Source organism: Cibotium barometz, chromosome 25, assembly GCF_041138505.1.
Source record: "Cibotium barometz isolate CiBa-2024 chromosome 25, ASM4113850v1, whole genome shotgun sequence".
NCBI classification, from domain to species: Eukaryota; Viridiplantae; Streptophyta; class Polypodiopsida; order Cyatheales; family Cibotiaceae; genus Cibotium; species Cibotium barometz.
This window is the reverse complement of record NC_141070.1, coordinates 47,426,609-47,437,223: the sequence shown is the minus strand read 5'-3', so window position 1 is coordinate 47,437,223 and position 10,615 is coordinate 47,426,609. Positions and strand designations below refer to the sequence as shown.

Here is a 10,615-nt window from a genome sequence, read left to right as displayed (position 1 = left end):
CTCACTCCACCACCACTTGTCACCTGAGTGGAGATTTCCTTGAGCTAGGTAGTATGGAGCAATGAGAGAGAGCTACAGAGAGCTCAACTCCCATCTCAATGCCTTCATGTGTGTAAGAGAGAGAGAGAGAGAGAGAGAGAGAGAGAGAGACCAAGAAGAAGTGGGAAGGAAGGAAGCATCACCTATAAGCACACACTCACAATCAAGCAAGCACTCACAAGCAAACAAGCATGCATGCATCTATACACACTCACAATAATCAAGCAAGCAATCATGCATCTATACACAAGCTCACCACCATAGCCATAAGAGAGAAAGAGGGCAGAAGAAGAAGACTCAATTGTGATAATGGGATTGTCCCCTTTTCATATTTTATAAGTCACTTATATACATGAGCTCTCTTTTTACAATGGCCGCCTGCCCCCATTAACAATTATGGACCCAAAACTGGTTCTCTAGCTCTATGTACACCTAGGCTTTGTTTCTCATGGCTAGCATTACATATGCTATAAGCTCAATCATCCCATATGTTTTTACATGAAGCGCTTAGCACGATTTTGTATAAAAATTAATTAGATGAAGTGTAACCATGCTTTGAGTAATATTAACCATTGTGGTTAACACATGAAATGCATGAACAAAAATTAACAATCCCACTCTAATTCAATCTAATGGAGCTCAATGCTCATGTTTGTACAATGGATTCCACTCCTAATCACAATCGCTAAGCTAATTCTTGGATCAAAGCAATGAACCTAAGGCTCTTAGACTCTAAATTCATGTAAATCTCTTAAAAACCGGGGTTTTTCCCTACCAATAAATGAAATAGAATGTGCTAACGCAAAACAAACTTCAAATCGAAATCACACACACAAACAAACACATTAAGTGGATCCAAAACCCTGTGTTTTTCAGAGTGTGACCTCCTAGCCAACACTGGGAAATATTGGGTGATCCTAATACCTTGGAATGGATGGAAAACACCTATGCCTTTTATAGGCCTTTGGACACCTGGACTACAGCAATCGGACAACCAACAGGCCCCCCTTTCTCCATATATGCTGGTTGGCCACCATAAATGCTGAAGCGCTGAAGCCCCTTCTTCTGATCCAGCCGACTCTCACTGTGATGCAACTGACAGCACCTGTGTGCAACCGACAGAGCCTGTGTGCAGCCTTCCTTCTCTTTCATGCTTTGCTCCAAGTCCAACACTTGGTCCTCTTCTATATCTTGTGCTCAAAATCCTAACTATATCTGGTTCATACTCTTTATCTGGCTGCCTCTTTTGGATCTGCACCTGAGAATGTCCATGGCATCTTTCATGCACATGACATCCCCCTCTGCTAAACTTGATGTGCTAAACTTGATGACGGGATTCCAACCTGTTCTTGGATGACTGTCATCATCCCAATCTTTTCCTGAAGTCCCTGTGTCATCCATCCATCCCTCGTAACCCTTTTCTCTGAAAGCTCGGCCCGGTCTCCAAAACCACTCTATCTCACCATAAGATCTATGCATCTGTTCCATCTAGTCCACCATCCATTCCTGCCCTCACTCTGAACACTGTCTTGGTCTTCATTCCTGAGAAATGAGTCTGGCACTCTCACATCACCCCTTGGAGGAGAATCCTCCCTTGGGACCGTTGCCCGAGAACCTATCTAGCTCACAGGACTGCCATCTCCTCTGGCTTTGTGGAACACCACCAACAAACCTCCTTGGAGCTCTTCCCGATTCTGTGTTCCTTGCCTTGGGCTTCGTATCCGTGTACAATATCATATGGGACTGATTCAGTGTTTAGCTTTGCTGAGCCTGATGCTCTGATACCAATGTAACACGCGGAAGCTCTGGGAGTCTTCTTTCAACCCTAAACACTACTGGAAACATGCTGATGCAAAACGCAGATATGGAGAGAGTAGAGAGAGAGATATGCTGGAAAATTCAGTATATTAATATGGTACAAAAAGGTACCTCCACTACAGCCATAGGCTGCCTTATACAAAAGGTGGTAAACACCCAAAATCTTGTCCTACTATAGGACCCTAAGGATCCACTCCATAAAGGGATGAATGAACATAACATTGAGCACCTACGCCTTTTATAGGCCTTTGGACACCTGGACTGCAGCAGTCGGACAGCCGACAGGCCCCCCTTTCTCCTAGTATATGCTGGTCGGCCACCATAAATGCTGCAGCGCTGAAGCCCCTTCTTCTGATCCAGCCGACTCCCACTGTGATGCAACCGACAGCACCTGTGTGCACCCGACAGAGCGTGTGTGCAGCCTTCCTTCTCTTCCATGCTTTGCTCCAAGTCCAACACTTGGTCCTCTTCTGTATCTTGTGCTCAAAATCCTAACTATATCTGGTTCATACTCTTTATCTGGCTGCCTCTTCTGGATCAGCACCTGAGAATGTCCATGGCATCTCTCATGCAAATGACATCCCCCTCTGCTAAACTTGATGACGGGATTCCAACCTGTTCTTGGATGACTGTCGTCATCCCAATCTTTTCCCGAAGTCCCTCTGTCATCCATCCATCCCTCGCAACCCTTGGGCTTCGTATCCGTGTACTTTCCTGTACCTTGGACCTGTACACCATCATATGGGACTAATTCAGTGTTTAGCTTTGCTGAGCCTGATGCTCTGATACCAATGTAACATGCGGAAGCTCGAGGGGTCTTCTTTCAACCCTAATCACTCCTGGAAACATGCTGATGCAAAACGCAGATATGGAGAGAGTAGAGAGAGAGAGATATGCTGGAAAACTCAGTATATTAATATGGTACAAAAAGGTACCTCCACTACAGCCATAAGATGCCTTATACAAAAGGTGGTAAACACCCAAAATCTTGTCCTACTATAGGACCCTAAGGATCCACTCCATAAAGGGATGAATGAACATAACATTGAGCACCTACGCCTTTTATAGGCCTTTGGACACCTGGACTGCAGCGGCGGACAGCCGACAGGCCCCCCTTTCTCCTAGTATATGCTGGTCAGCCACCATAAATGTTGCAGCGCTGAAGCCCCTTCTTCTGATCCAGTCGACTCCCACTGTGATGCAACCGACAGCACCTGTGTGCAGCCTTCCTTCTCTTCCATGCTTTGCTCCAAGTCCAACACTTGGTCCTCTTCTGTATCTTGTGCTCAAAATCCTAACTATATCTGGTTCATACTCTTTATCTGGCTGCCTCTTCTGGATCAGCACCTAAGAATGTCCATGGCATCTTTCATGCACATGACATCCCCCTCTGCTAAACTTGATGACGGGATTCCAACCTGTTGTTGGATCACTGTCGTCATCCCAATCTTTTCCCGAAGTCCCTCTCTCATCCATCCATCCCTCGCAACCCTTGGGCTTCGTATCCGTGTACTTTCCTGTACCTTGGACCTGTACACCATCATATGGGACTAATTCAGTGTTTAGCTTTGCTGAGCCTGATGCTCTGATACCAATGTAACATGCGAAAGCTCGAGGGGTCTTCTTTCAACCCTAAACACTCCTGGAAACCTGCTGATGCAAAACGCAGATATGGAGAGAGTAGAGAGAGAGATATGCTGGAAAATTCAGTATATTAATATGGTACAAAAAGGTACCTCCACTACAGCCATACGCTGCCTTATACAAAAGGTGGTAAACACCCAAAATCTTGTCCTACTATAGGACCCTAAGGATCCACTCCATAAAGGGATGAATGAACATAACATTGAGCACCTACGCCTTTTATAGGCCTTTGGACACCTGGACTGCAGCAGTCGGACAGCTGACAGGCCCCCCTTTCTCCTAGTATATGCTGGTCAGCCACCATAAATGCTGCAACAATGAAGCCCCTTCTTCTGATCCAGTCGACTCCAACTGTGATGCAACAGACAGCACCTGTGTGCAGCCTTCCTTCTCTTCCATGCTTTGCTCCAAGTCCAACACTTGGTCTCTTCTGTATCTTGTGCTCAAAATCCTAACTATATCTGGTTCATACTCTTTATCTGGCTGCCTCTTCTGGATCAGCACCTGAGAATGTCCATGGCATCTTTCATGCACATGACATCCCCCTCTGCTAAACTTGATGACGGGATTCCAACCTGTTCTTGGATGACTGTCGTCATCCCAATCTTTTCCCGAAGTCCCTCTGTCATCCATCCATCCCTCGCAACCCTTGGGCTTCATATCCGTGTACTTTCTTGTACCTTGGACCTGTACACCATCATATGGGACTGATTCAGTGTTTAGCTTTGCTGAGCCTGATGCTCTGATACCAATGTAACACGCGGAAGCTCTGGGAGTCTTCTTTCAACCCTAAACACTACTGGAAACATGCTGATGCAAAACGCAGATATGCAGAGAGTAGAGAGAGAGATATGCTGGAAAATTCTGTATATTAATATCGTACAAAAAGGTACCTCCACTACAGCCATAGGCTGCCTTATACAAAAGGTGGTAAACACCCAAAATCTTGTCCTACTATAGGACCCTAAGGATCCACTCCATAAAGGGATGAATGAACATAACATTGAGCACCTACGCCTTTTATAGGCCTTTGGACACCTGGACTGCAGCAGTCGGACAGCCGGCCGACAGGCCCCCCTTTCTCCTAGTATATGCTGGTCGGCCACCATAAATGCTGCAGCGCTGAAGCCCCTTCTTCTGATCCAGCCGACTCCCACTGTGATGCAACCGACAGCACCTGTGTGCACCCGACAGAGCGTGTGTGCAGCCTTCCTTCTCTTCCATGCTTTGCTCCAAGTCCAACACTTGGTCCTCTTCTGTATCTTGTGCTCAAAATCCTAACTATATCTAGTTCATACTCTTTATCTGGCTGCCTCTTCTGGATCAGCACCTGAGAATGTCCATGGCATCTTTCATGCACATGACATCCCCCTTTGCTAAACTTGATGACGGGATTCCAACCTGTTCTTGGATGACTGTCGTCAACCCAATCTTTTCCCGAAGTCCCTCTGTCATCCATCCATCCCTCACAACCCTTGGGCTTCGTATCCGTGTACTTTCCTGTACCTTGGACCTGTACACCATCATATGGGACTAATTCAGTGTTTAGCTTTGCTGAGCCTGATGCTCTGATACCAATGTAACATGCGGAAGCTCGAGGGGTCTTCTTTCAACCCTAACACTCCTGGAAACATGCTGATGCAAAACGCAGATATGGAGAGAGTAGAGAGAGAGATATGCTGGAAAATTCTGTATATTAATATGGTACAAAAAGGTACCTCCACTACAGCCATAAGATGCCTTATACAAAAGGTGGTAAACACCCAAAATCTTGTCCTACTATAGACCCTAAGGATCCACTCCATAAAGGGATGAATGAACATAACATTGAGCACCTACGCCTTTTATAGGCCTTTGGACACCTGGACTGCAGCAGCGGACAGCCGACAGGCCCCCCTTTCTCCAAGTATATGCTGGTCAGCCACCATAAATGCTGCAGCGCTGAAGCCCCTTCTTCTGATCCAGTCGACTCCCACTGTGATGCAACCGACAGCACCTGTGTGCAGCCTTCCTTCTCTTCCATGCTTTGCTCCAAGTCCAACACTTGGTCCTCTTCTGTATCTTGTGCTCAAAATCCTAACTATATCTGGTTCATACTCTTTATCTGGCTGCCTCTTCTGGATCAGCACCTAAGAATGTCCATGGCATCTTTCATGCACATGACATCCCCCTCTGCTAAACTTGATGACGGGATTCCAACCTGTTGTTGGATCACTGTCGTCATCCCAATCTTTTCCCGAAGTCCCTCTCTCATCCATCCATCCCTCGCAACCCTTGGGCTTCGTATCCGTGTACTTTCCTGTACCTTGGACCTGTACACCATCATATGGGACTAATTCAGTGTTTAGCTTTGCTGAGCCTGATGCTCTGATACCAATGTAACATGCGAAAGCTCGAGGGGTCTTCTTTCAACCCTAAACACTCCTGGAAACCTGCTGATGCAAAACGCAGATATGGAGAGAGTAGAGAGAGAGATATGCTGGAAAATTCAGTATATTAATATGGTACAAAAAGGTACCTCCACTACAGCCATAGGATGCCTTATACAAAAGGTGGTAAACACCCAAAATCTTGTCCTACTATAGGACCCTAAGGATCCACTCCATAAAGGGATGAATGAACATAACATTGAGCACCTACGCCTTTTATAGGCCTTTGGACACCTGGACTGCAGCAGTCGGACAGCCGACAGGCCCCCCTTTCTCCTAGTATATGCTGGTCAGCCACCATAAATGCTGCAACGCTGAAGCCCCTTCTTCTGATCCAGTCGACTCCAACTGTGATGCAACAGACAGCACCTGTGTGCAGCCTTCCTTCTCTTCCATGCTTTGCTCCAAGTCCAACACTTGGTCCTCTTCTGTATCTTGTGCTCAAAATCCTAACTATATCTGGTTCATACTCTTTATCTGGCTGCCTCTTCTGGATCAGCACCTGAGAATGTCCATGGCATCTTTCATGCACATGACATCCCCCTCTGCTAAACTTGATGACAGGATTCCAACCTGTTCTTGGATGACTGTCGTCATCCCAATCCTTTCCCGAAGTCCCTCTGTCATCCATCCATCCCTCGCAACCCTTGGGCTTCATATCCGTGTACTTTCTTGTACCTTGGACCTGTACACCATCATATGGGACTGATTCAGTGTTTAGCATTGCTGAGCGTGATGCTCTGATACCAATGTAACATGCGGAAGCTCTGGGGGTCTTCTTTCAGCCCTAAACACTCTTGGAAACATGTTGATGCAAAACGCAAATATGGAGAGAGTAGAGAGAGATATGCTGGAAAATTCAGTATATTAATATGGTACAAAAAGGTACCTCCACTACAGCCATAGGCTGCCTTATACAAAAGGTGGTAAACACCCAAAATCTTGTCCTACTATAGGACCCTAAGGATCCACTCCATAAAGGGATGAATGAACATAACATTGAGCACCTACGCCTTTTATAGGCCTTTGGACACCTGGACTGCAGCAGTCGGACAGCCGACAGGCCCCCCTTTCTCCTAGTATATGCTGGTCGGCCACCATAAATGCTGCAGCGCTGAAGCCCCTTCTTCTGATCCAGCCGACTCCCACTGTGATGCAACCGACAGCACCTGTGTGCACCCGACAGAGCGTGTGTGCAGCCTTCCTTCTCTTCCATGCTTTGCTCCAAGTCCAACACTTGGTCCTCTTCTGTATCTTGTGCTCAAAATCCTAACTATATCTGGTTCATACTCTTTATCTGGCTGCCTCTTCTGGATCAGCACCTGAGAATGTCCATGGCATCTTTCATGCACATGACATCCCCCTCTGCTAAACTTGATGACCGGATTCCAACCTGTTGTTGGATGACTGTCGTCATCCCAATCTTTTCCCGAAGTCCCTCTGTCATCCATCCATCCCTCGCAACCCTTGGGCTTCGTATCCGTGTACTTTCCTGTACCTTGGACCTGTACACCATCATATGGGACTAATTCAGTGTTTAGCTTTGCTGAGCCTGATGCTCTGATACCAATGTAACATGCAGAAGCTCGAGGGGTCTTCTATCAACCCTAAACACTCCTGGAAACATGCTGATGCAAAACGCAGATATGGAGAGAGTAGAGAGAGAGATATGCTGGAAAATTCAGTATATTAATATGGTACAAAAAGGTACCTCCGCTACAGCCATAGGATGCCTTATACAGAAGGTGGTAAACACCCAAAATCTTGTCCTACTATAGGACCCTAAGGATCCACTCCATAAAGGGATGAATGAACATAACATTGAGCACCTACGCCTTTTATAGGCCTTTGGACACCTGGACTGCAGCAGTCGGACAGCGGACACGCCCCGCTTTCTCCTAGTATATGCTGGTCAGCCACCATAATGTTGCAGCGCTGGAGCCCCTTCTTCTGATCCAATCGACTCCCACTGTGATGCAACCGACAGCACCTGTGTGCAGCCTTCCTTCTCTTCCATGCTTTGCTCCAAGTCCAACACTTGGTCCTCTTCTGTATCTTGTGCTCAAAATCCTAACTATATCTGGTTCATACTCTTTATCTGGCTGCCTCTTCTGGATCAGCACCTGAGAATGTCCATGGCATCTTTCATGCACATGACATCCCCCTCTGCTAAACTTGATGACAGGATTCCAACCTGTTGTTGGATGACTGTCGTCATCCCAATCTTTTCCCGAAGTCCCTCTGTCATCCATCCATCCCTCGCAACCCTTGGGCTTCGTATCCGTGTACTTTCCTGTACCTTGGACCTGTACACCATCATATGGGACTAATTCAGTGTTTAGCTTTGCTGAGCCTGATGCTCTGATACCAATGTAACATGCGGAAGCTCGAGGGGTCTTCTTTCAACCCTAAACACTCCTGGAAACATGCTGATGCAAAACGCAGATATGGAGAGAGTAGAGAGAGAGATATGCTGGAAAATTCAGTATATTAATATGGTACAAAAAGGTACCTCCACTACAGCCATAGGATGCCTTATACAAAAGGTGGTAAACACCCGAAATCTTGTCCTACTATAGGACCCTAAGGATCCACTCCATAAAGGGATGAATGAACATAACATTGAGCACCTACGCCTTTTATAGGCCTTTGGACACCTGGACTGCAGAGCAGTCAGGCCCCCCTTTCTCCTAGTATATGCTGGTCAGCCACCATAAATGCTGCAGCGCTGAAGCCCCTTCTTCTGATCCAGTCGACTCCCACTGTGATGCAACCGACAGCACCTGTGTGCAGCCTTCCTTCTCTTCCATGCTTTGCTCCAAGTCCAACACTTGGTCCTCTTCTGTATCTTGTGCTCAAAATCCTAACTATATCTGGTTCATACTCTTTATCTGGCTGCCTCTTTTGGATCAGCACCTAAGAATGTCCATGGCATCTTTCATGCACATGACATTCCCCTCTGCTAAACTTGATGACGGGATTCCAACCTGTTGTTGGATGACTGTCGTCATCCCAATCTTTTCCCGAAGTCCCTCTGTCATCCATCCATCCCTCGCAACCCTTGGGCTTCGTATCCGTGTACTTTCCTGTACCTTGGACCTGTACACCATCATATGGGACTAATTCAGTGTTTAGCTTTGCTGAGCCTGATGCTCTGATACCAATGTAACATGCGGAAGCTCGAGGGGTCTTCTTTCAACCCTAAACACTTCTGGAAACCTGCTGATGCAAAACGTAGATATGGAGAGAGTAGAGAGAGAGATATGCTGGAAAATTCAGTATATTAATATGGTACAAAAAGGTACCTCCACTACAGCCATAGGATGCCTTATACAAAAGGTGGTAAACACCCAAAATCTTGTCCTACTATAGGACCCTAAGGATCCACTCCATAAAGGGATGAATGAACATAACATTGAGCACCTACGCCTTTTATAGGCCTTTGGACACCTGGACTGCAGCAGTCGGACAGCCGACAAGCCCCCCTTTCTCCTAGTATATGCTGGTCAGCCACCATAAATGCTGCAACGCTGAAGCCATTTCTTCTGATCCAGTCGACTCCAACTGTGATGCAACAGACAGCACCTGTGTGCAGCCTTCCTTCTCTTCCATGCTTTGCTCCAAGTCCAACACTTGGTCCTCTTCTGTATCTTGTGCTCAAAATCCTAACTATATCTGGTTCATACTCTTTATCTGGCTGCCTCTTCTGGATCAGCACCTGAGAATGTCCATGGCTTCTTTCATGCACATGACATCCCCCTCTGCTAAACTTGATGACGGGATTCCAACCTGTTCTTGGATGACTGTCGTCATCCCAATCTTTTCCCGAAGTCCCTCTGTCATCCATCCATCCCTCGCAACCGTTGGGCTTCATATCCGTGTACTTTCTTGTACCTTGGACCTATACACCATCATATGGGACTGATTCAGTGTTTAGCATTGCTGAGCGTGATGCTCTGATACCAATGTAACATGCGGAAGCTCTGGGGGTCTTCTTTCAGCCCTAAACACTCTTGGAAACATGTTGATGCAAAACGCAGATATGGAGAGAGTAGAGAGAGATATGCTGGAAAATTCAGTATATTAATATACAAAAAGGTACCTGCTGCAGCCGACTAGATATAACCTGTATAATTCTGGCCAACAGCCCTCTATGTCCAGCAACAGTCCATCCCCTGCCAAAACTAGCAACACATGCTCCTAATCTTTGGTTCTGATCTGATTCTGATCTGTCTTTATCTGGTTGCTCTCCTCATTAATAGCTCTGAGTTCAGCCAGTGCATGTCTTGCACATGACATGGAGCTTGCCTAGCATGGCGACAAGGGCAAGCTCTAGTGAGGTGACCTATCTGCCAACAAATGAAGCACTGGCTTGGGAGGCCGGAGTATTTGACCCATTGAAGAAGGGGATCTTCCCGTCAGGCATCGAAGAGAGATGGCGTGTGGCACTATCTCCGGAGAGGAAATGCTGATGTGGAGTGAAGGAGTCCCAACCAACCGTGCCAACATCAAGGCAGCTCGCTCAGGATTCCAAGACGCCCTATCGTTCTCCCAAGTAGAAGGTACTCCTGATGCCAGACAAAGAGATGTGACTGCGAATCACGATACTCTGGCAAGAGGGTCGGAGGCGGCATCAAGACCGTGCTGCCAAACGTGCGAAGAACGCTGGGTCGTGCATAACGCCA

At 46.8% G+C, this 10,615-nt stretch overlaps 1 protein-coding gene across 1 annotated transcript; it reads right to left on the bottom strand.

Annotated features, from left to right (window-relative positions):
- Positions 1-5,325: 5,325 nt before the first annotated feature.
- On the bottom strand, positions 5,326-10,178 carry LOC147624643 (uncharacterized). The gene is made up of 2 exons (XM_086819662.1): positions 10,033-10,178; positions 5,326-6,615 (listed from the first exon to the last, which is right to left on the bottom strand). The coding sequence occupies exon 2, from the start codon at positions 6,586-6,588 to the stop codon at positions 6,091-6,093; it is 498 nt and encodes a 165-aa protein (XP_086675788.1). The 5' UTR covers positions 6,589-6,615; positions 10,033-10,178; the 3' UTR covers positions 5,326-6,090.
- Between the last annotated feature and the right edge of the window lie 437 nt (positions 10,179-10,615).